This window comes from Bos javanicus, chromosome 6 (assembly GCF_032452875.1).
Source record: "Bos javanicus breed banteng chromosome 6, ARS-OSU_banteng_1.0, whole genome shotgun sequence".
NCBI lineage: Eukaryota > Metazoa > Chordata > Mammalia > Artiodactyla > Bovidae > Bos > Bos javanicus.
The window spans coordinates 36,723,851-36,750,139 of record NC_083873.1 but is presented as its reverse complement, the minus strand read 5'-3'; the positions used below and the strand labels follow the sequence as shown (position 1 = coordinate 36,750,139).

The 26,289-nt window shown below is 37.8% G+C and overlaps 1 protein-coding gene across 2 annotated transcripts; it reads right to left on the bottom strand.

The window, feature by feature from the left end:
- Positions 1–1,639: 1,639 nt before the first annotated feature.
- On the bottom strand, positions 1,640–24,933 carry PPM1K (protein phosphatase, Mg2+/Mn2+ dependent 1K). 2 transcript variants are annotated; one of them, XM_061419727.1, is made up of 7 exons: positions 24,730–24,933; positions 17,952–18,465; positions 16,491–16,591; positions 9,527–9,692; positions 9,231–9,375; positions 8,096–8,230; positions 1,640–5,571 (listed from the first exon to the last, which is right to left on the bottom strand). In XM_061419727.1, exons 2-7 carry the CDS (start codon positions 18,389–18,391, stop codon positions 5,440–5,442), a joined length of 1,119 nt encoding a protein of 372 aa, XP_061275711.1. In that variant the 5' UTR covers positions 18,392–18,465; positions 24,730–24,933; the 3' UTR covers positions 1,640–5,439. The 2 variants fall into 2 exon arrangements, with proteins under 2 accessions (XP_061275711.1, XP_061275712.1); XM_061419728.1 differs by lacking the exon at positions 24,730–24,933 and adding an exon at positions 23,936–24,717.
- Positions 24,934–26,289: the final 1,356 nt, after the last annotated feature.

The following is a 26,289-nucleotide window of genomic DNA, read 5'->3' as shown; positions in this document are numbered from 1 at the left end:
TAGTCACACTACCCTAGTGTCATTTACAGACACATATAGTAGGTTCTCAAAAAATGCTTGTCATTGGTAAACTGACTTATTGGACTTCCATAAGTGATCATCTAAACCCTGCAGTTTAAAGCATTATTCTGTGCATTCACTCATTTGCTCCCCAGTCATACTCCTTTGGCTTGGACATAATTTAGTTCTCTACCCTAGTCTTAGGTGACAAATGCTCAGTTACTGTCTCTATTATGTTCATTCATCCACTTCAGTTTCTGGATCATGTCCTGATGACTTTTTCACATCCACCAGAAAGCCTTCTGCAGGTGAATGTTAATATGTTTGATAGCAGTGAATTAGTTTTGCTTTTGTTATTAGGGAGGTATGGTAAGATAGAAGAAAGACTCTAAAGTCAAAAGCGTCTGGATTAGATCTTGCTGTTGTTAGCTACTTAAAGGCTCCATTTCCTCATCTATAAAAATGATCATTAGAAAGGCTTCCTTGAATAGATTTTAAGATTAAATGATCAAAACCAAGTCTTTCTTACTCTACGGACCATATTCTTAACACCTACACTGTACTATTCACAAATATTCTCCCCACTCCACTCCCCCAAAAAAGATTAAATGAGATAATAGAGGGATTTCCTTGGCAGTCCAAAGGTTAAGATTCTGCACTTTAACTGCAGGGGTGCAGGTTTGATCTCTGGTCAGGGAACTAAGATCCTGCATGTACCACATTGCAGCAAAAAATGAAAAATAAAAAAAATAGATAATATATGCAAAAGAAAATAGCACAGAGATCCTTAATAATCATTTCCCTTTCTCAACCTTTTAAAGAAGTAAGGTTATAGTCATCCACGCAGCACTGCTCCTTAGGTTTTATTCAGAACAAAATTCTGTACCATACTTATACTAACATCCTTTACAAGGCAAAACTGACACAGGCTAAGGAAACATGGAAAGAAGTTAAATACTATTCATTCACCATTAAATAATATGTATGGCTTAATATTTAAAATAGCTAATGCCCATTTCCCCACTAACATAAAATTAATGAAAATGTAATTCAGTGCATTAATTAATGAAATGAATTCACTTATTCAATAAACATTAATGATTCAACAAACATTTTATCCTCATTGCTAAAAGTATAAAAAGTTCTTGGTCAGGAGTTTCAACAAAATGAAATAGATCTCTGCTACCATGGTGTTTACCAAGTTACTTTCAGAGGACACTCTAGAGGAGATCCTTGTGACAAAAGACTGCAACCATGACATTTTATTCAATCAGTGAGGACATTAAAACTTGCTTACTTGTGGAATTTCCACTGAACATTTGTTTCTCATACATGGAGATGCTGCAGTGAAATATACCACGGGCAAAATACTGTAGAAATCTTCACGACCATTTTCTTCTGATGTACCAACAAATATTTTTGGATGAGGGAAATGCAAGAGACAAATCTTATTTTAAATCAAATCAAAAAGATTTGAATAAATAAGTATATATAATATTTTCAAAGAGTCTCATGTTAATTTTGCAAACAGGCAGAATTTGGCTGCTAAAAAATTTCCCAATCATTCACTGACTCCTTTATATCAGTGTTCACAAGGCCACATAATATATTGGAGTGTGTGGATGCCAAACAAACACAGTTGGATTTTAAAAGTGTTTATTGCATGTACTTTATTTAAATGTTTTAAACACTGTTATATGATTTTAGTATGCTTACAGTCATTCTAATTCATACTTTCAAAACAATGGTCAAAGCAGCAATTACATCAACATACTACAGAAGTGCTATACACCCAATTAGTACTTTAGGAAATTATAAAACCAATGTACACAAGAGCACTTTGGCAGAACTTAATTTGGGACACAGCAAGATGTTACATTCTATACAGAAATCCAGTGAAGGATGAGTCATTCTTGGAGATGGAACAACATGATGATTTCACAGCCTGGAACGCTCAATAGGACCATCAATGGGCCGTTTCAACAATCTAACAACCAAGGGGAGCTGCCAGAGAGTCAGGCGGTCTCATTCCAGATGCCAAAAGCAACAGGCAGACCATCACAGTCTGGCTTCTAAATACATGAGTTTTTATTTCTGTTGAACTCATCCAGAGAAGTGAATCTAGTAAATACAATAAAATGTAACCCAACCAAGATTTTATGTCACTTTCCACAGATGCAGGTATATGAACAACTTAAGTGCTAAAGGAAAATACAAGTAAGTGTTTGTATTTAAGGGTGCAATACTAAACTTTATCTATCCTTTCCCCCACCCCACCTTGAAGCATTTTCTTATTGTCTATCATATTACCATGAAATTTAATCCTTGTCCACTCTTTGAAAGGAAACTAAATGTCCTGTTTGATACTGAAAAGTTAACATAGGCCTACTCATTCTCTGCCAAGATTCATTAAAAAAATAAAATTCAACTTTGAAAAAATAATTTCTATTTAAATTACATGCTAACAATTCTTCAAAGTAAGTAATTTTTTAAATGGAACTTGAGAAATGTTTCCATCATAGAGTATAGAAATTCAAAACTGATTCCACCAAAACTCTTTTTTTCTCTAGAAAAAAATGCATAAAACTTTGAAGCACTTAACACAAGGGTCTGTAGCAAATGGTTGATAGAAAGCAGGATTCCATTTACACTTGAATATATAAGGTACTTAATTTATACTTGTGGAAAATCACAAGGATTTTAAGAATATTTTGCCAAATCAATGATGGCAAATAAAGTTTGGCAACACATTTTAGAAAGATGATTTATATACTACATATAAATGAAAGGCAAACATAAATATGATTGATTTAAGTTTAATTACATTAATATAATTTACACCATACCGATACCCACATGGTAATAGCCACATGGCAAATTCACAGTTATAACTAAAAAAACTATTTAGAACAGTCATTTTGTTCCATTATTTGCATAATTTTCAGTAATAGACTTAGAAGCCTAATACATGTATGCTTATCTTTTATGGGTTACAATAATCTAAAAGTTATACTTTAACATTGTGGCTTAAAAAACAATTAGCAGTGTGTTTTTATGCTGTAGTCAAAGCTGACTAGTTTCAGGTTTTAAAAACTTTCAGGGGGATCAGAGCAAACTCCACCCCAGACCAAGGCCTACGTAGTCTACAAATTCTTCTTTGTCACAGTTGGCTATCCACCCAATGGATCAGTGACGCTTAGACCTCTGAACGTGACAACATCACTCCCACCCCTGTTTTTTTAAAGTAAAAGAGAGGAACAGCAAAGTGAAGAATTCAAAACAAAAATAAAACCTACATTTTTAGGAGGTCATCTTGTGCTTCAGAGTTTCTGTTAGCCTCCTAGTTTGGAAACCCTTCATACTCCTAAATGTAGCCTCCATGTTTATGTCCCAGGACCCTATACAGAAAGAACGAGAAAGTTTTCCAGTCTTCTTAGACCATTTTGGTTCCTCACTTTCCAGGCAATGAATAGAAGACCATATTCTTTCTTGTAATATTTTCCTTTCTTTTACCAACTTCCTTGAAAAAAAAAAAATTTTTTTTTTCCTGAAAATTTTTTTCTTCCTTGAAAAATTCCCATACCCTTTTTCCCAAAGGACAATTCCTAACTAATACAGGCAGGAAAGCTCAAGATTTATTTTCTTCTATTCCCAAAAAGGTGAGAAGATGTGAATATATTGTGTCCTATTCCTTCTAATAAGCCTTGAGTAAAACTTAAAAAAGAAAAAAACATCAACCAGAAAACTAAGAGTTTAAATTATATCAACTTTAAAGTTTTGGTATTTCTTTTGTTTCTACAACAAAACTCCACATCTTTCTTAACATTTAAGCATTCTTCTCACATCCTATTATTTTATATGCAAATTACTATATAACAATGTAGCTTCAACATGCTGGTTCTGTTCCTAGGTTTTTCCACATAAGTTACCTACCACAAAATATCTCCTACAATAATTTTTAACCTATCTGCCAGTAACCATTGGTTCTCCACTACAAAACTTCCCTCAGTTTGTCAAGAGTTCTTAGAGATAAATGTATCAATAATCTACAGCTAACTGGTGAAGGAGCTATAAAAGATTGTTCCCTTTCATTTTCCGTTAGTCCAAAATATACATATGTACATACACCTACATATAACAAATTTACACTGTCTGCAGAAATAAACTGCTGATGTAATTCCATACACATATTTAGGGATTCACATTTTAACAGTAAACTTACACACAGATATAAGGAAATATAGTTTTACACCCCTAAATTACATAGAAAGCTGAAATAGATAATGCTTTAAGATTTATTCTTTCTTATGAGTCTTAGAAAAAGAAGACATAAACCTCAAGCTATGTCTGTAGCAATTATCAGTCAATGTGGGATTATCTTTAAGGACAAATTACCTTTAAGGACTTGCTTACTGTATACAAAAAGTTATATAAACAGACTATATACAGAACACAAAACTTAGGATTAGAGATAACAAATAGAAACTTCATACAAAATACCTGATACTATCAGATGTGCTTTGTATAGCTTTGACCAAAGAACTCTTTATTGGACATTCTTTTCCGATATGAATGAATAGTCACAGCTATATATTAGCTACAGAAGAACAGGAATGAATTGAGCGGGGGCAAGACAGACCTGGGATTTCCCTGGTGTCTCAGAGGTAAAGAATCTTGTCTGCAGTGCAGGAGCCGCAGGTTCGATCCCTGGGTCGGGAAGACCCCTGGAGGAAGGCATGGCAACATAGTCAAGTATTCTTGCCTGGAGAATCCCATGGACAGAGGAGACTGGAGGGCTACAGTCCACAGGGGCACAGAATCAGACATGACTGAAGCAACTTAGTACAGCACACATAGGGGAGACCTGGTGACACAGCTGAAATATCTAAGTGCACTGTAGTACATATGTATACATTTTAACAGTGTCATGTTAGCCGAATTAATTTCTTTTGTATTGTTAAGTTCACCAGCAAGTGATGCAGAATACAAAATATAGTAAACACTTGCAGATAACACATTGAGTAGCCATCAAAATATTGACTAGTTTTGAAGAACTTGAAGGCAAGAACCTGGTCAAATGAATAAAGATTAGAAATGATCAAAAGAAGCTCACAGCTGCTTAAAAGTTTTAAAAATTAGAAATTTAACACTCAGCAAGTGTATCAAAACCATGTTTCATTTGCTCACTTAACGCAGAGGCTCACTCACAGTATCTGAATTCCACATATTTATTCTGAGTATATACAGTTAGCTGAACATAAATATCACAGGTACTTATGAAAAACTACTATGTAGATGGTTACTAAGTTTATGTTGATTTATGTACTGGTCTAGTGAGTTCTAGGGTCACCACTTACAGTTCACTTTTTAAATCTAATCAGTTTCTTGATACACTCAGTGAAAAACTGTTGCACAGAAACTCCAAGTCCCAGCAAGCAATCAGGCCCATCGTCCACTAGAGGCGAAGCTTCTGCTGAATGAGAAGGTGATTTCAGAGTTCTTGTATTTTCCCCAGGCACCAAAAGGCACTACTACTGCAGTCGTGTTATCTTCAGTACCATATTGTATTGCCTGCAAGGTATGGCAGGAAGGAAGAAATGAACAACGGAAATCAGGATCCGTACAAAAAGAAATCAGCCTTTTCCTGGAAGGCCAAACTAGTTTAATACACAGTTACAAGTTATTTCACAGTGGCTTGTGATTCTTTCCCTAGGTATCAATGCCCACAGTTTAAAATTTTAGATTGTGATAGGATAACTAATGACCCAAAGTAAATACCATTGTAGCAGTTTTGGCAAATTGCACCAGTGAACTAATAACGTATGAGATATGTAGCTCCTGAAGAAGAAAATACACATAAAGCATTTAGCATAGGGACTAATGCAAGGTTATACACAGATGAGATGGTTGGATGGCATCACTGACTCGGTGGACATGAGTCTGAGCAAGCTCCGGGAGCTGGTGATGGACAGGGAAGCTTGGCATGCTGCAGTCCATGGGGTCGCAAAGAGTCGGACACAACTGAGTGACTGAACTGAACTGAACTGAATGAAAGTTTAAGGATTCAGAGAATGTTAGCTCTTACCTAGCAATTCTTCTAGGAATTTAGCTTAAAGAAATTATAACCTAAGAAATGGATGACTTCCCTGGCGATACAGTGGATAAGAATCTGCCTGCCAGTGCATGGGACCTGGGTTCAATCCCTGGTCCAGGAAGATTCCACGTAACATGGAGCAACTAAATCCATTTGCCACAACTACTAAGCCTATGTTCTAGAGCCCATGAGCCACAACTATTGTGCCTGTGTGCTGCAACTACTGAAGCCTGCACACCTAGAGTCTGTGCTCTGCAAAAGAGAAGCCACCCCAATGAGAAACCCATGCACCACAGTGAAGAATAGGTCCCGCTCACCACAACTAGAGAAAGCTTGTGTGCAGCAATGAAGACCCAATGAAGCCAAAAATAAATAAAATTTAAAAATTAAAAAGAAATGGAAGTATACAAAGATATAAAACTATAAGATAGTTTACTACAGTTCATACAAAATGGAAAATTGGCATAAACTATACTTTCTACAGTAGAATTGTAAGTCAATTTTAGGAACAAATGCTTTGTTCCTAAAAACAAAGAAAATTTTTACACAACAGCTTTACTAACAAAGAAAAAAGGTGCAAATTTAAAACACTAAAATTTGATTTTTCCACCTATCAAATTGGCAAGATATTACCTATGATAAGAATTTGGAGAAACTATAAAATATGCCAGTGAAAAGTATAACATGGATAGTATTTCTGGAGGGCAATTTGGCAAGCTTATTAAAAGCTTCAGAATGCTGTATATTCTTTTACCTAACAATTTTGCTTTGATGAACTTAACCTAAGAAAGTAATATCTAAAGGAAATAAATGTGAACAAATATATACAGAATGTTTATTATAGAGCTCCCTCTAAAACATGGAAAAGTGAATGTAAATTAAATTAGTTGATTATGGTAAGTATTAAATGAGTAATAGTACTCAGATGAGGCATAGTATGCCCTGGTAAGTTAGAAAATACATATCTTAAGACAAGTGGTTGAAATTAAAAAAGAAGTGGTCATACACAAGAATTGGGTTGTTTCTTAATTTCATGAGCATATATAGTTACCAAGTGAATAACTCATGCTTATCGATCTGTTTCCAAGTAAATAATGCTTTTTAAGTAAGATCTTATATCTTAATTCCAAATGTTAGCACTTAAAAGTTTGGGCCACATTTGGCTCCCCGATTGCAAATGTAAAAATTGGGAATGCAAAAATAGCTGTATGTATGAGTTAAAGTGTGCCTCTAATGATTAGTGATGGCTAGAACTTAGAAGAGCTATCTATCCAAATAGAATATTAAAACATGGAAGTTTTACATTTTTTTTTACACTGGATATTATATAGCTTCCAAATTTTAGCTCTAATTGGCTCACTGACACACCACTCATCCATATACCTTTATGTATTTGTTTTCATGCACCCATTTTTAAAAACAAGAAGTTGATTATGCTATAGTGTATGTTTTTTAACCATAGTGTTTTCATATTGGGTATTTACATGGAGCAGTCTAGTTTCAAATCATCTAGTGGTTGGACTGAGAGCTCAGCTATCTGGGTTTGAAGCCCAGTTCTGGAATGTAACAGTGCCTCTGCTCTCCTCCTCTGTAAAGACAAGTTAGTTCTAGCTCCAGCCTCAGAGGGTTACTATGATGATTACATGAGTTAAATACATATGAACAGTAAAGTGTCTGACACATAGTACTTGCTATTTTATAATTTACTATTGATGTTACTAACGTTTCAAGATAGGTACAAAGCCAAAAATAAACATAGCTCATTTTCTTGACAGATTAATTTTACTTAACTACTTGGGAGAACCAGCAAAAAAAAAATTTTAATTGTTAATACTATGGGGTCAAGTGTAAAATTTACTGTAATACTAAAAGCTAAAACACATGATTTCAAAGAAATCTCCAGACAGTGGCAGCCCCTCTTGGCTGCACCAAGACCTGTACCTGGCTTTGTCCTCTCCTTCCCACTTAGGGATTTTTCTTGCAGAAGCTCTGCTGTGTTACCTGTTCAGTCACTGCATGGGCTGCTTCATTGGGATCGTGGCACTGATTGACAAAGTCACAAATCTCTTGACTGTTCACCATGAAGTTAATTCCATCTGTAGTGAGGACCAGGAAGCTGTCATCAGCATGATGTAGCTGCAATCAGAACCAAACGTATAGAATTACAAACTAGACTTAGCCTTAGAATAATCTTCATAGTTCAGTGATTTTATCTGTTTACAGAGTAGTCATCTGTGTTTCAGAACTTACAGACAAACAGAGTGAAAACAGGCTTCCATTTAGGGCAAAAACAGCAACATTTAGCATCAATCATGGAGGACAAACCTAACATTTACTTAGTAACACCATGGAGGAAGAAGCCAGATAGCTAAATGCTGAGAGGCAGCCTAATGTAATGGCTAAGACCTCCTCGGTGTGAAGCCCACCTCTATTTTTCAGCTGGGAAAACATAGGTAAGTTGAATTGTATATGCTCAGATTTGTTTTCTCTGTGTAAAATGGGATAGTAGTGGCTATTTTGAACAGAGCCCAGCACATTGTAAACTGCTATAGAAGTATTTGTTAGATGAAATGAACATAAGTGGGACACCTGTAAGACATAAAACTGTTCAATAAATTAACAATCATTTGCTGCCATTACCGGGAGCCTATCCTTATATATAATGTGTTAGGTACTAGAGCAGGCTGGGAGTTGTATAGGTAAAGTATCAGTTCACCACTAAGGTATGTGCTGGGGGAAGTGCAGTGTAAGGGGGACAATGATTAGTAGCAAGCAGAAGATGTCCTTGAAAGAGGGATGGGGTGATTCTCTGGCTTGGTGGAAAAGGGAAGTCAGGATATCTTCCAAATGATGGTGATGCTGAATGATGAGGTGCTGGTGAAGAAGGGCGGTAAAACCAGGCTTCCAGGCAAATTCCATAGCAGGATGAAACAAAGCCAACACTTCATCATATATAAGGCCAGGAAAGAAGTATCTTTCTTACTTTATCTGAAAAGTTTATCTTTCCTTCCATTAATCACTTCTTTTCAGAAGTCATACAGGCTTCAATGAAGGCCTCCAAGAAAGCCTGCAGCTGGAGACAATCCTGTGTTCACTCCCTGCCTGTGTATCAGGTGTTTGCAAGTCTTTTTTTTACCTTAATCCTCTTTGTTTCAGGTTCTGCTATCACACCACTGGTTTTAAGATCCAAATCTCCGAGACTCCTTGTCATTGCAAGTCTGCCGTTCACGTGAGGCTGTCCCAAACTATTCCAAGCTACAAACCCCCCACATTTCTTAATCCTGGTCAAAAAAAGTTAAAAAAGACTATGATGTGATACCCAGAAAACCAAGGGTTAAACTTAAGCATGAAGTCAGTTTACAATGCAAGGTTTTATTTCTATTTTGAACTATATACATATCATCCTTATAGAGCGATTAGTGGAAGTGGTACCTTTCTTTCTCGTCTTTTCTTTCTGGAGTGTGGTCGATGGTCAGCTTCATGGGTTTTCCTTTTCTGCACAAAATAGCTCGGCTGTCCCCAACACTAGCTATAACCAGTTCAATACCATCTCTCAATAGGGCTACTGTTGCAGTAGTCCCAGAGGTCAGAAGCGTTGCTGCAAATGATGAAGAAGAGTACAAGTCAGTGACAATCAAATGATTGGATCTGGAATGTTTATTACAAAATAAAACACAGGCATGTTAAACTAATGCTGAAATGTATCATTCTAATTTAACTACAGCTATGCAAATAAAATGCAAATGAACTATGGAAGTAAGAGCATGCAGAAAAAGAAGTATTTAATTCAGTAACAAGGCTCTATGCAAACAGAAAAAGCTGCTAACCTAATTTGGTAAAAAATGCATCACTATCTCCAAATGGCTTCTATTTATATAAAGTAGAACTCAAATTTATCATTCTGACATCTCTGTGTGTACATCAGGTGTCAGGATTAAAAGTAATACATTTTAATTAGATTGGCTAATAAGGCAGAGTGATTTAGGTCTACAGAGCCCATTCAGGCAAGCCAACTTTTCTGTAATCTACGCACTCAACTTTTTTCTTCCATTTCTTACCCCCATCCTATGAAACTATTATCAATTAGTAGGCTAAGCAAGATATGTCAAGTGTTTCACTGGCTCTTTAAGAATTGTATTTTATATTCTTTCCTTCTATAACTGCTTTAATTTTACAAATGTTCACCAAAAAAAAAAAAAGAAATCCTAAAATGGTTAAAGGTTCATATTCTTTCCTTGATTATCTTTGTCCTCCCCAGATGTAAAACAAAGATACAGCCATCATTATATTAGGAGAAAATCTGGAGGGCAGGGAATGAAATTCATTTTAGTTTCCCATAAACTTGGTATAGTTCACACTTCTGGTTCCAGCAGGATCTGAAACAATCAGTCTGTTCCCAAATGCAGGAAAGTACTGCCAAGTGCTGCTCCTGTGGTCACCGCCTCGGCCCAGAGCATTCCAAGAATGTTAATTTCCCCTGACTGATAACAAAATTACATGTAGCTTGGCCTGAGGTCATAGCTGTTTCCTTCATCCAATTCAAAGTGCATTTTTGCATCTTTCTTTAGTTTATTCTAAATTGTCTCCCTAAGTTCTTCACTATTTGTTGAATTTAGAGGGTGCATTGAGCCTTGTCAAAGAGAATACTGTGAAAGTAGACTAAAAAGTAAAGCAAATTGAAAAAATCTAAAAAGGTAACAGTTAAAGCAGGTATTATCTTCAGTAACATGGTTAATCCTTTAAAGCATCTAAGTAAAATATTCAGGTGATCATCTAAAGATGATTTTGACTTCAAAGGCAGATTTAAGAAAAATGAAATGCTATTGACTGATTGAGGCTCAGTCTTTCCAGTTTTTTCTAAGACAATTTTTAAAACAGCAGTAATGCATTTGGAAAGATATATGTGTATATATTTCCCAATCAATGTATTAAAATGCCTGCTTTAATCAGAAAAGTAAAATGGGGGAAAAAATGAATAAACCCTGCTTAATCTCCTATATTCATGCTGAATTTACTGAGAAGTAGCATTTATAATTGCACTATCTTCCCATTTATCTCTTGATTTTGGAACTGCTGTGCCAAAGTAATATCACTGTGGCAATAGTAAAGTAGATTATATATTGTCACTGTACAACACAAAAGTTTCAGTGTGAGTATCAGTGATGTTTATATTACAAATGTTAAATTGTGAGTTTCATAAAACATTGTATAAGGGAATCTTTACAGTTGAACCCCTGTAATCTTGTCAAATGATTAGAAGAGCCTGGTAAGAAAACATAGGCATTTACTCAGATGCTACTTGTCCAGGGGGTTTAATGTTCCTCTCCTTTCTTTAAAATGTAAGTGGCAGCTTTTTTCCAAGTATTTTTTAATTGGCTACCTTAAAAGAGTTAATACTTCATAAATGAAAAACTTCAAATTTAGCCATTTAGGATTATAATCCATGGCTCTGCCACCTAGATATTTAAAAGAATTTGAGTTTTTAACCAACCCAACTTCACAGTTCCAAAATCCCAGGATTTATGGGAAAGTTTTCTAAACAGTTGATTCTGGTTTGCTAAGCATCTAAGAATATAAATATTAAATCAGCATTTAGTTTCATTTAACATTTAACATGGGAGTAAAAATTCTCACTTTTTTCCTTAACAATAAAATTATAAAACTAAGACATCTTTCAATAAGTTCTTAACACTCACTGGACATTTTCTACTGCAAGTCATCTCAACTAATGGGACAAAGAGGATGTGGGAACCTTCCAGTAGTCCAGGCTAGGAACCGCTGGACTCCTTCACCTGGGACAAAATTAAGCAGATCTCTCTTTCCACTGAAGCCCAGCATATAGTGTCCACGGGCTCCAGGTCTAGAGCTGCTGACCAGGCACAGTTCTCTGCCACAAATAACACGCACAGAGGCAAATAGGAAATTCACCCAGGAATTGTGCTCAAACATTACAAACCTGCAACACAGGGGAGGGTAGAGAAAGAGCTGCAAAATAAGGGGAAGGGTTTTTATTTTGGTGAAATGTTCAGTAGCAAATTACATAATATTCCAGGAGATGCCAAGTCAATGATTCCAAAACTCAGTTTGACCAAGTTGATGGTATTTTGTAGTTGAGTCTGTTTTCTTCATCACAGAATAACACTTCTTAGTTTTGTGTCTTCCCAAGGTAGGAAAGCCCATATACAAATGTATGTGCACCAAGACACATATGTGGTGACATACACACAGGCTCAGCCAATTAGTCTTGAAGAGTAAATCAGTACCTTTACTGAGTTGAAAAAAATACACTGTAAATTTGTTTGGTATCAGTATCAGAATTGTCCCAGTTAACAAAAGGGAAATTCATGGGTAGAGCTCTGAATAATTTGTATAGCATACTAGAGCATACTAGAGAGGATATAAACTACAGTATACTACCAAACTGCTAGCATTAAAATATAAATCAAAAGGAATCAAAGCACCTCCTATACCAGATACAAGGAGTAGCTTATTTGTTAATGGTAAATGCAGGGATTTTAGGATCTAGACGGTATTTCCTGAACAGAATGATTAATTTAATTGTTTAAATAAAAGCTAGCAAGGCTCTTGAGTGCTAAAAAACGTTTACAATTTTATGTAATTCATAAAATGGGAGTTTCTGCAGCTCTCTCTTTCCCCCAGTGTTGCAGGTCAATATATCAAAAGAAAAAATGATCAAGATTTTGAATGGCAACATAAAGAATCAAGCTGTACTTTTCTAAGTATAACCTCCCCCACCCAGAAATTATTCAACTGTGTCAACAATATGGATAAACAAATACAGTTTCAATATTTACCAAAAAGATGTTCTAGACATGAGTGAATCATAAACACTAAATCAGAGGAACGAGTTGAAGCAGTAACAGCACAATAAGAGTATCTCTCCAATGCTGTCCCTATTTTTTGCTTTTGGCTGCCTCCAACATAACAAGGGTAATCAAACACATTGCATTTTTCATACTGGTTATTTTTTAGTTTAATTCTTCCATAAAGAGATCAAATAATACGAAGAGCAGGGAAGTTTCCAACAAGACTCACAATACTGCCACCAACGTCTCCCACTCTGAACGTCAGAGCATCTTCTCTCTTTGATCCATTTGTCTCTTGGGGAGCTTTGTTGCTTTCAAATCTTAAGTAATCTAGAAACACTTTGAAGAGTTTATCGGATATATAGGATATCATCTAAGTTTTCTACCATCTGGTTTAAGTGACAGTTTGTCCATTAAACAATAAACTAATGGGCAGACATCATTTGAACTTACTGGCTGATTTCATTAGCTGTAAAAATACACATGACTGGTATAAAATGAATACAAAATATTCAAAGATGATGATGAAATTAGCTATTTGTAAATAAGGGTAAATTCAAAATGCATCTACAACAAATCAATAAAGATAGCCAGCAATTTAAGGGCTATTTCTTGATAAATGGTATTCTGATTTTATTCTCCTCAAACTACCCTCATTTAAAACTGAAATAATAAATATTTTAAATGCTAATGATAAAGCTTGAAGTATTTTATGCAGATATGACAGCTTTAGATGAGAGTCTTAAAAAGATGAGTATGTTTTATTGTCACCTTATTATTTTCACTTTCTTTTGAGAAAGCTAATAGTATGACATGGGGCACTCCTCCCTACCTGAAATTCCACCATTAGTGATTCATTCCTAAGGTTTAACCAATCTGTTTTCAGCTTTCCTTACTCAAAATTCAAATCCCCCCAGAAGTGGTAACACATAAAAATATATATATTAAATAATTTAGTTAAATTGGCTGTAGGACAGTCAACTTATAAGTTATAATTACTTTGGTGATAAAGAGTAAGCAATGGAGATTAGCTTAGTCCAAATATTATTGAGTACTTTTTAGACTCTATGCAGAATGTTGAACCCTAGAAATTCAAAAATGAATAAGCCATGGTCCCTACCCTCAAGCTGCTCACAGAAAGGGTTCAGTGAGGCCAAGTGGAGCTATGCTAAAAGAAAAGGTGAAAGAAATTGGAGAGGGCAAACTGCACTTCTTCACAATTTTATTTAACTAGCACTGGTCCTACCCACAGCTGTGCCAAAAAGAATATTATCTACTCTTATAATACTGATACTGCTTCAGTTCTACTAAAAAGTAAAAAAAAATTTTTTTTAATTTAAATAATAATTCTGAAATGGTACATGTTCTTTTTAAATCCACAAATTGAAAAGTTTAGTATATTTGATAAAATAAGCCCCAAATATCAAAAGCCAATTTTTGAAATCTTTGAAAGCCTGGCAACTGATTAAGAATAAATTTCAAAATTGTTCTCAAAATACTTATTTAAAAAAAGAAAACCACAGAGACTAATTGACCTATAAGAATACATCCAAAATAAAATTCAAGGACTATGTCATAATAGATTCTTTTTTTTTCTTTTAGTAATACGCTAACCATCATTCTGTCATGCTCCATTATACTTGTAAGCAAACTGCCATTAAATGAAAAACAAACTTTAAAATATCTTATGAAAGTTCTGAGATCATTAACTCAAAAATTATGACAGAGGAACTAAGTTTAAATGAATACATTTTCATTTAATTATTAGAAGTGAAGAACTATTTTATTCATTCCTTTGCACAACTAAACTGATGTGAGAAAGGTGTCTGTAGAAAATTTCTTTTAAGATAGCAAGTTAGATCAATTCTCTCCTTAAATTCAAGATTCCCTTTAACTGTATTTATTATTTCATAAATGAAAGGAGTCCTCTCACATTTTATACCAAATCTATCACTGTTTTAAGCACTTTTATCAATTAGATCCTACACAAAGGGCTGACTACACCCATGAAAGGTTAATGGTTTTTTATTGTTGGCCACCATTTCCAAGATACCCTTGAACATTCCTTTCTGAAAACCTTGCCCAGTGAGCTCTACCTGTTTACACAACAGCTGGGGCACACCACCTGCACTACAGCCGATAAACTTCATGGTGTGAGATACAGCCGACCTGCTTATAAATGAAATAAGAGCATACCAGTATTCAGAGTTACGAAAATAAAACTATAAGAAAGTGTTTTAATGTCCTCTTCACCTTCGTATGTTTTACCCATTAGGAACAAGAACAGAATCTTATGCTAAAACCCACCCTCTCTCACCTCTTATTTTCACAAGCTCAGGAGCCTGTTGGAAGGGGAAAAACGTCCAAAGGAATGAAAGAGAGAAAATGGACCTAAGTAATCTACAAATGAGAAAATAAATCCTTGAACAATAAGAGTGGACTCTAAAGCTTTTCGGAGAAGTATGACAGTGATAAAGGTCTTGAAAAAGAGGAAGAAAGTGTCTTAAGATGGCAAATGAAGCCATCCTAGAGTCATCCTAATACTCATCATTAAATATGCCCATGAGAGAGGCCACGGTGGGTGCCAGGAAAATCCCAGCCCTAACTCTCCAACTGACCTTTTATCTCTCTCTGAGTTTCAGTTCCTTATCTGTAAAATGGGGAGAATTTCCAGCCCTACACACTCCAACTGAAAATTACAAAGATAACATTGCTGTGGTGAGCTTTGACCTCCTTTAAACAAGAGGATGAACAAAAGACAGATGAATATTATTGCATGATTCATTTTAAAATCAGTTATGAGGTCTATATGCACACATTTTAATGGTTTGCTGTAGAAGCGTTAAAAAATTATAAGCAATAAATTTGGGGGCCAGCTAACTAGAAAACATTACCTACATTTTCATGAAATGGTTTAATAAATTTAGTCAAAATCAGAGACATTTGTCTTTCAAAATATAAAGACATCCAGTACACAAATTCTAAAATTCAGCTGTTATAGTCTTGTGTTTAACAAATAAAAACAAAAATGTCAACTAGTTACCATAGGAAAGCTGCAAGATCAAGCTTTTTTAAGAAGTGGAAGAAAAAACATCTTCCTTCTAATTTCACAAAGTAGTGCATATTAACCATTGTCCTTTTGAGACTAATTAGCAATTTTCTTATCTGGACAACTACTCTGAGATTACCCTGTAGCAAATTTCAATAGTCGTTCATCAGATTCCTCTAAAAAACAAAAACAATAAACCCTCTCATAGTACATGCCTCCTGTTCATCAAATGAACAAACAGATTTTTTTTAATGTTTAATCTTTTTAAAATCAAAATTCAACATCAGATCTATTTTGGAGCTTCAATTTCTAAAACAACCTCTAATATGTTTCATTTAAATGTGAGATACTACCCCTAGTTTGGATTCCAAACAACATTTAAAATGATTATTTAAAAAGTCACTTTCAATGTAAGCATCCTTACAATAAATATTAAAATTCCCACCCCTGAAAGGCTTAAATTGTTTCCTTCTTACCACAAATTCCCAAGGACTTTAAGGATTGAGATTGTTTTACTTACCATCAGCAGATAGGTGGGCGTGCCTTGCAAAGGTTTTATCTATTTCAAGAAAAGCCAAGGTCAACACAGTTTCCAAGTTCTCCTCCTTAGGAAGCAAATCCCTTCAGGGAGAGAAAAAAAGAGGCCGATCACTTTACAATAGGTTTCCTGCCTTCCTCTTTGTCCCTCCAGCTAGCAGAGTCACTCCATACAATGGACCTCCAAGGTTTGCCCTTCAGAAGCTGGCGTGTGGGAGTCTTTGCAACTTTATGGACCAAAGCCCACCAGGCTCCTCTGTCCGTAGGATTCTCCAAGAATACTGGAGCGGGTTGCCATTTCCTCCTCCAGGGAATCTTCCTGACCCAGGGATCCAACCCACATCTCTTAAGTCTCCTGCATTGGCAGGTGGGTTCTTTACCTCTAGAGCCACCTGGGAAGCCTTTCATACACTTACGATCCACATATTAATAAATCAAATTGAGAAAGAATCAGGCCCAGAGATAAGTTCTAAAAATAATAAAATAAAAGCCTAAGTCTCCAGTCTAAAGATATTAATCCTCACCTCCATAATCCTGAAAGGTCAAGAATTCCTTTATATTAAATTAAGCCACTGAGTTCCTTCGTGGAGTAATGCAAAATATACATAAATCAATTGATGAACAGTATGAATAACTATAGGGACTTCCCTGGTGGCTCAGATGGTTAAGCGTCTGTCTACAATGTGGGAGACCCGGGTTCGATCCCTGGGTCGGGAAGGTCCCTGGAGAAGGAAATGGCAATTCACTCCAGTATTATTGCCTGGAAAATCCCATGCACAGAGGAGCCTGGTAGGCTACAGTCCAGGCGGTCACAAAGAGTCAGACACGACTGAGCTATCTTCTTCACATTGAATAACTATGCTTGGGAAGTACAGTCACATGGTCGTAACTCTTACATGTTCTCCCCCTCTTTTAATTCTAGAAGTAGTATGATACTCAAAAATATGTAAATACTGACTGTAGTAAATAAACTTTTTAAAGAGCTCCAAAACACCCTCTTTAAAAGCATTTTCCCCATGTTTTTGCCAATCATCTAAAGCTATTTTCAACAAGTATTCAAAGCTATTCATAACACTTTAAAAAATAATTACTATTTATTGAAGCACTAAGTGCCATGCACAGACAGAATAAGTGCTTCTCATAGATTCTCATAGTACATGAGATCATGTACTTTATTATGTGAATTCCCTTGAAATGATCACAAGTGCTGTAGATTCTGGTCAACGCTCTCACCAAGACAGTGGTTAAAACATACACATTTCTGAAATGGTAATACTCATCAGCAATTAATGGCATGCTTGAGCTACTGCTTGTTCATAAACATAGTATGAAAGCAATCAAATAACTACCTTAACAGTGGCTGTCTCAGCCAAAAGGTTTAAGTTTAAACAGGAAGGATTAGGCAAACTGCAAAGAGTGAAAATCATTGTATCATTGTACGTACAGGATGCATTTCTCCATGTGGGTATGACAGAAATCGGCCGCTGCAGGTCCACCGTGGCCATCATACACCGCAAAGTACAGGACCTCATTGGTCAGCTGAGCAAAGCCAAACCGGTCTTCATTCTCTTTCCGTTTGCCAATCTGTGATGCGCTGCCCACATTCTGCAAGCTGACTTTGGGAATTGGCTTGCCATACTTAATGCTGGGCGGCAGCAGAATTGGCTCCTCCAGGCGGTTATCCCAGATGCCAAAATTATCCCAGGTAGCTGGTCGGCCACTACCATCAGGATCAAAGCGAGACCATTTCGGCTCTGAAGTGGAGCTGTGGCACGTGGGCATCACCCACCTGTCATCCTGCAGACCGCGGGCTCTGAGCAGCACTCTCCTCCTCACCTGGTTCCCACCACTTCTTACCAAAGTAAGTAAGGCAGCTGTTGACATAACTCCAGAGGGCTCGGGAATGAGAGAAAGGTCAATGGAACAATAATGGGATGCCTTCCAGAAAAATGATGCAACTGAGTAGAAAGAGAGACAGAGACACTCCATCAGTAATTTCAAATACAACTGATATATCATTAGATATTACCAAGAATGAAGTCTGTAAAGAAAGTGGCACTTAACAGGCTACTCCTGAGAATAGTGGTTCAAAAATGAATCGATTTACCTACCCCACCCACTCACAGTGTTCAAATTCTATAAAAACTTGACAGTGTGCACAGATCACATAGAAGAAGTGCTTCTACAGCTTTAACCTACAATCACCTGGGGATCTTGTTAAAACGTAGATTCTGATTCAGTCTGCCAGGTGGTGCCTGAGATGCTGTATTTCAGACTACCTCCCTGGTGATGCCAAGCTGCAGTTCTGGCAGGCCCACACTTTTGATTAGGGAGAATACAGAAAACAGGTGTAAATAAATAGTCTTCCCTTCATCAACTTCATTGCTCTGAAGAAAAGGCGGAGCAAATATTAACAATAACAAAGTCTCTTACAAGAGTAGAAATTAGAAAAAAAATAACTGGTTATTAGAATATTTATTGTCGTGGGAGTGTGTAATTTCCTCAGTTCTGTCTCATCATAACAAAAAATTGAAGCCATGGACGTTAAAGCCCTCGGACAGACTGTGTCTCAGCTCTCAGGACAGATCAGTGTTAACAGCTCTCGGACAGATCAGTGTTACAGCTCTGTGTTACAGCTCAGTTTTATTTAGAAAATAAAAGAAAATACATCCTAGAGGCATGAGGGCATGCCGACCCAAAAGATGCAAAGAGAAGAGAGAGAGAGACCCCCAGCCCTTTAGGCTCCTCTTTTTATGTTTTTTCTCCTCCCCCCAGGGCTGCCCTATGTAAATTGGGCTAGCCAGGAGTGCTGTTTGTTCTACCTGAGGTCCTCACTCCAGTCCTCAGACCTTCCTTTGTTCTACTTTCCAGGCTTTTCTCTTCCTTGTCTTTTAGTCACCGCCAATCTGGACTCCTTTTTCCTGTTCTAACTACCTAACATTATGATAGTTCTGTACTCAGAGAGTGCCCAAGTTTTAGCATAGATACAATTTAGGATATCAGTTCTGTTTGTTTTAAGGTTTCTCAACTTATTGAACTTTACATATTCTATTACTCTGGTTAATATAAACTGGCTCATGCAAACACCCACCAAAGGCACAAATAAAAAGTAACTCTCATGTGTGTGATCTCCGAGATTAGGGGAAACTGCATTTATGACAAGAAGTCTTTTTATGAGCCACCGATCTATGCATTTACATTAACATCTGAGGCTCATCCGAATGCCTCCCCTGGCTGTTGGCTGGGGGAATTCCTATACCCCTGCAGGAAGGACTGTGTTGCTGGCAGTTTGCATACAAATAAGGTTTAAGCAGAAATTCATCTCCAAAGTATTTCATTCTATTACTTTATGAATTAAAAACCAACTTGAAAAAATGCATAATATCAACATTTGATAATGCCAGTGGAGGGTATACAGGTGTTATATTATTCTTAATTGTATGTTTGAATTATCTCTCTATAAGAAATAAATTTGAAAAAAATGTATCTCCCCAAAAGGCACAATCACACACACACACAAAAAGCCCAGCTTGAGTGCATCTATAAGAAAATGTATTACAGATTTTAAACAATCATTTTCAAACAAATTTTTGGAAATCAGTCTAGTTATGTATAGGAAGAACCGTTAGTCCTTTCAGTAAGTAAATAGAAGTAGAAGGAAAGGATGAGGTTCCAAAGAATGCCATTGTAAATCTAAGCAATGGAAGACATATGAGCACAGCCTTCTAAGAATTTAGAATGAAGATGGCCTCCCAAATAATTAATAGGTCATGAAAGACTTAGGAGGCTGCTCCTTCTTGGCCTTTTAGTTAACATCATGTATTAAAGTCTGAAACTCACTTCTTTTGCATTATTGGGGGTGGAGGAGACACAGTACCTCTTTATCAAGTATCAAAGAGAAACAATGCATTCCATTACCAAAATAAAAAGAAAAGTTTATTCCTTTGGTTCTGTTTGAAGGTTGTATTTCATTCCAAAACAAAAACTGTGTCAAATAAAGGTGAACTTGTAGAGAACTTTCAAAGTGTAATACCATCTTGCAAGTAAGAGAACTAAGTACTAATTCTTGATGGAGATAATTCACAAGGCAGCTTTGCACTATAGGAAAAATAAAGCTTTAAATGTTTATCAGAAAACATTCACATTTGAAGAGTACACCAGAAATTAGCAAAGTACTATTATTCTCTTGGCTTCAATCTGAAAGCATGTATACCATACTCAGCCTTGGGTCATTTTGCAGTCACACATGTACTTTAAACAAGAGTTCTAGATTTACAAACTAATAAATACTGGATAGTTTCCCTGCAGCTCTTCTAGGATACTCTTGTCATTTCTCACTCTCTCCTCCTAATGAACAGAGCTGCATTCACATGAGGCAATATGCATCTACTGTAAACATTACTTAAGAATGAAAAACGCAGGTTGAGCAGTTTCTTTAAGCCTACATAAACTAAAATCCGTCTTCAACTTGGCCTCCTTCCTCATTCCTTATCTGCACAATCATCTCAGAAAGAGAGCAGAATAGTCACAGGAAAATATTTACTTTAAGGCCTATTATTGGCTATTGGCATACATGAAGCATAACCCAGTTTACCAGTTTACAAAACTAGGTCAGCATCATTTATGCAAGCAAGGGAGTGTCTAAAGAAGTGGTTCCGTCTCCTTTGCTAAATGCAGTATAACGAAATCATACTAATCTTCATGTTCCCAAGAAAACAGTTCAAAGAGGACTTTGTTCCCAAGCTAATTAATAACTCTGAATTAAACTTACACATCAAGAAGTTTCCTTCAGAGCTTCAAACTACCAATCAGCCGCTATTGCCACTCCCCTCCCCTAGCTCTCCAGATGCCCATGGAAATGATTAGACACTGATTAGCAGGTAGAATTTATAATGTGGGGGAAAAAACAAAAGTCTTAAAAAAAAATCAGTGTTCTTTATAACAGAAAGAGCTGAGAACAAATTGATAAATACCTAAAAAATCTTTTATTGTCAGTTGAAGAATTAAAAATTGGCATGTGTTTATCTTTCTGCAAGCCAAAAATAGTTATTCAGGAACCCTTTATGTCAGTCTCTCAATTAGAGATCAAGCCTAGCTTATTTTCCTTTTAACAGTTATATTCAATCTTTGAAAGTCAAAGTAACCCAAAAGAGTCAAAGGGCACAAGTAATTCTGCTTAAAAGCCATTTGAAGACACAAAATGTCAAAGCAAAATTTAAATGAACTAAGAGCCCAAGAACACATTACGTGACACACCATATTCTACTAGCAAAAATACTTTGCTTTTTCACATTCATTTGTGTGACCAGGCCTTCATCTTCCTCTGACTCAATGCTTTGGTTAATCTGATTAAAGTATCAGATTCTGACACAGAACTCTATTGAACAAAGTTGACTCCTGATTTAATAATATTGACTAGCAGGGGGGATTCTCAGAAAAGAGGGTTAAATGAAATAAGTTGAGAGTCTGCAAGAGTAGACATTGAGATTCCACAAAAGAGTGCTGGTTAAAAAGCCACAGCCTGAGTGTAGGAAATCTCAGGTGAAAAGCATCAGGAAAAGGAAAAAATGCATTTGGTAAACTTCTGAGGTATGCACTTTGTTTAAAAATAATAGCAGTAGGAGATCCAACCAGTCCATCCTAAAGGAGATCAGTCCTGGGTGTTCACTGGAAGGACTGATGCGGAAGCTGAAACTCCAATACTTTGGCCACCTCATGCGAAGAGTTGACTCATTGGAAAAGACTCTGATGCTGGGAGGGATTGGGGGCAGGAGGAGAAGGGGATGACAGAGGATGAGATGGCTGGATGGCATCACCGACTCGATGGACATGAGTTTGGGTAAACTCCGGGAGCTGGTGATGGACAGGGAGGCCTGGCGTGCTGCGATTCATGGGGTCGCTAAGAGTTGGACACGACTGAGCGACTTAATTGAACTGAACTGAACTGAGTGGTGAAGAAAAGCCACATATACCACTACAAGACTGCTATGCCAATTTTATACTTTCATCTTATTCCAATTTTATAATCCTGCAATGATTTAAATACCTCAGAGCTGGCCAAATGTATTTTTGGAATAGGGAGGCATTCACGGTCCCTGGCAGGAGGGTGCACTTGGGATTTGAGTTAAACTGCTCTTGACTGCTGAAAGCAGGTCAAAAGGGCAGTTTATTGATGTCATGTTAAGCACATGCCAAAATTACTCAGGAGTTCTAAGGATCAGTACTGCTCAAACCTGCTTAGCTTTATATTTCTAGCAAAAATGTTAAAGAATGTATTCATATCTGCCCATTATAAAGTGGCACTCAGGTATTTTCATTATCAATAACTTCCACAATGGAAACACAGGTAATTTTAATATTCTTAGAATGTTTCTTTAATGGCTCTACAAAAAAAACAACCAATTTATCACAATAAATTCAAATATTATAGAAACCTCCAGAATGTATCTCAGGAAATTTGGACTCCAGTATCCTCTTTATCAGTACCCTGCTAGGAGGAAGGGAAAGAAAATGTACTAGTCTAAATGAAGGAAAAAACAAAACCAACAAGAGAAACCCTGAATGACTCCCCTTATGTTTGACCTGAACATATGTTTAGATGTGCAAACTGAGAAAAGAACAAGGGAGCAATGAAAAGTATTCATTATTCTAATTCCATAAATATTTTTTAAAACATTTCAGTTAACATGGATACAACTCACAGAACCATGTTCCAAACCTTCATTTAAGAATTTTCCAGAACAACTAAGTATAAGGTGTGTATTTTTCATTTCCTCTATAGTACCTAATACAATGTTGACATCTATACATTAAATTTTCAGTAAATTTAATTTTTTTTTAAAAAAGGAGAATTTTCCTTTACATTCTATGCTACATCACTAACATCTCTCCCCTCTTCCTTCCTCTTCTCTTAAGCCTCCAGTCAAGTAGGTGCTTGAGTTGGTGGTCAATAGAAAGTGACTAAGGTTGCAAGAAAAAAAATCTTGAAAAATTATAACTGATATATTTTATTACACAGTGGAGTGTTTTTTTCCTAGGCTAAGAGGCCACTGTTATCTTTCAAGACCATTACAATCTGTCACCTTAGTTACTCATTCTGAAACCGCGGACAACCTCATTCTTTCCTCCGCACAGGCGAAGGGGCTGCAAAAGACTGAAGGGGCCTTGCTGCACATTTCCAGTCTGAAGCTCAGAAAGGCCGGTGAACTTTACAGACTCCAAATTCCCTGGCTATTGCCACCCGGAGCCTCGTCTTTGTCACCTCACGTGAAATCTCTAATCTACAGACAGCGGCTGCTAAAAAAGACATCAAGGGCCAGAAGGCCTTGAGATTACAGTGCTCTTTTGGCAAAGCAAAACCCACGTCCTCAGATCGACACCAACCAGGGCTCTGCATCTTTCTCTGCTCCGATCCCCTGAAAAGCTCACCCTTGGACAGTTTGGGATCCTGGGCTTGGCTGGTTGGCCGTGACAGATGAATGACCGGGGCGAAACACGGCAGGAAACACACCCTCCGGCCGGCGCAGCCCGCGGGCACTGCAGATGGCTGGGTTCCCTCCAGCACTTTCCGCCGCCCTGTCTCCGCCTCTCAACCACCCTCGCTGCGTACAGATTCCGGGTGTCGCCACGTCTCCCTCAGCCCGACCGGCGCTGCACCGGCGAGAAGGCGCTGACACTCGCAGCATCCTCCGGCCGGCAGGTTGAGGCGAGGCGGGGGGCGATTCGAGGCTTCGCTGAAGGGAAGCGCGGGCTGGGAGCCCCTTCCTCCCCTCTATCAGTTCAATTCAGTCGCTCAGTCGTGTCTGACTCTGCGACCCTATGAACTGCAGCACGCCAGCCGTCGTTCCTTCCAAGTTCCATTGCCTCCTTCCATCCCGGCCCAGCATATTCACCGGCAGGAGCCTCCAGCCTTCCGGCCAAGTTCAGGCGGAACGTAAAATCTCCGCAGAAAATGCCAGCAGCGGGTGGCTCAGCCGAGGTGGGCCCCGCCCCGACATGCTGCTCCAGACCTCGAAACGGAAGAAAGCTGTGCACGAACCCAGACAGTGACCGCTGGGCATGCACTGAAGGGGCTGGAGAAATTAAACGGACATTTCCCCTCCTCTCCCTGGGGAACCAGTTTACTCTCCATTCCGCGGATTGGGAGCAATGGGACATGCCCCCTCCTGTAAATAATACTATAAACGGTTAACATAAATGAAGTGCACTCTCCAACCTCTTACCTCGTGATGGCAATATCCCTGGAAAATGTTCAATTAGCTAATGGAGGGCGGGAGAGGGGTTTTCTGTAAATAAGACTGCCTTCTCCGATGTTTTCAATCTCTGAGGCAAGCAGTTACAACAGCCACTGGCTCAATCTGCTGGAAATTCTTGAGAATTTTTCGCCCGCAGTAGGCCAAATAGAGAGGGGGGACGTCTGTTCCCGCTGACTGACGGCAGCTCCAACCAACCCACGCTTCACGAGGCGGCGCGCCCGCGGCCCTGCCCTTAGTCGCAGCCAATCACAGGTTCCGACAGGACCGTGCCTCCCCGCGAGATCAGTTTGACTTGGCTGACTTTCAGCAGCTCACAGCAGAGCGACGTCGACTTGAGCCAGTCGTGGCTTGTTGGGATGCCCGCCCTCCCGAAGGCCATGGCGCGCAAACCAACGCGGGAACGCCTCGGCAGTGGACGAGAAATTTGGTACCTCGCCATAGGACTGAAGAGAGGTGGTGGTGTGTCGCTTGGGGCAATAGAGCGGTAGTTGTGACAACTAGGAGCAGGAACGGAATGCCAGCACTTAGCACTTTGCAGGGCAAAGGTATTGAAAGGCATCAGGTTTCATTGCTATTCTTTGAAACATTCACAGTAAACCGTTCTTCCTGACTGAGCAGGCAGGCATCTCATGATCCCTTGAGAATGTTTTTTGGTTTTTTTACTTTTTTTTTTTTGGCTGCGCCTCACAGGTTGTGAGATCTTGGTTCCCTGACCAGGGGTGGAACCCCTTGTCCCCAATAGTGGAGCGAGAGTCCTAACCACTGAACCGCCAGGAAATTCTCATTGAGAATGTTGATTCTTTCATTTGACAAGTATAGGCATTGATATTTGTTTAGGGAGGACCTTTTGAATACTTGGCACTGGGATATAATCTTGAAGCAAATAGACATGATAGTCGCCTTCATAAAGCTGCCAGTCTAATTGTGGAGGAAGAGGGAGAAGACAAACAGGTAAACAAGCCAATAAAATAATAACAAATCATCACAAGGAATGAAATAGACAAGGTGTGGGTATAGAGAATAATTGGAGGTTGAAGTTAGAGAACTTTATTACATTTAAAGGAAGAGTGAGAAGATCAGTCCAGCCATGGAACCTGGAAAGAGATGACTGTTCTGGGCAGAGAAGACACAGAGCAAACGTCCTGAGGTGGGACAGCTTGACATTTTGGGAGAACAGAAAGAAGGCTAGTGTGGCTCTAGTTTAGAGGGAGAGCAAGAGCAGCATGATGGAAGGAGAGAGGCAGACAGAGGCCTGCTGATGTAACCAAGACTTGGAATTTCCTTTATATTTTAAATTTAATGAGACTCTATTGAGGCATTTTAGGCAAAGAAGCAAAAGAATCCGGTTTAGACTGTAAATCGTTTTGGTTAATGTGCAGAGAACAGGCAGAATAGGGTATTGGGAGACTGGTTAGGAGACTAAATCAGAAGAGCTTCAAGGGGGGAGATGACCGGGTTTATTGCAGCCATGAAATTAAAAGACGCTTATTCCTTGGAAGGAAAGTTATGACCAATCTAGATAGCATA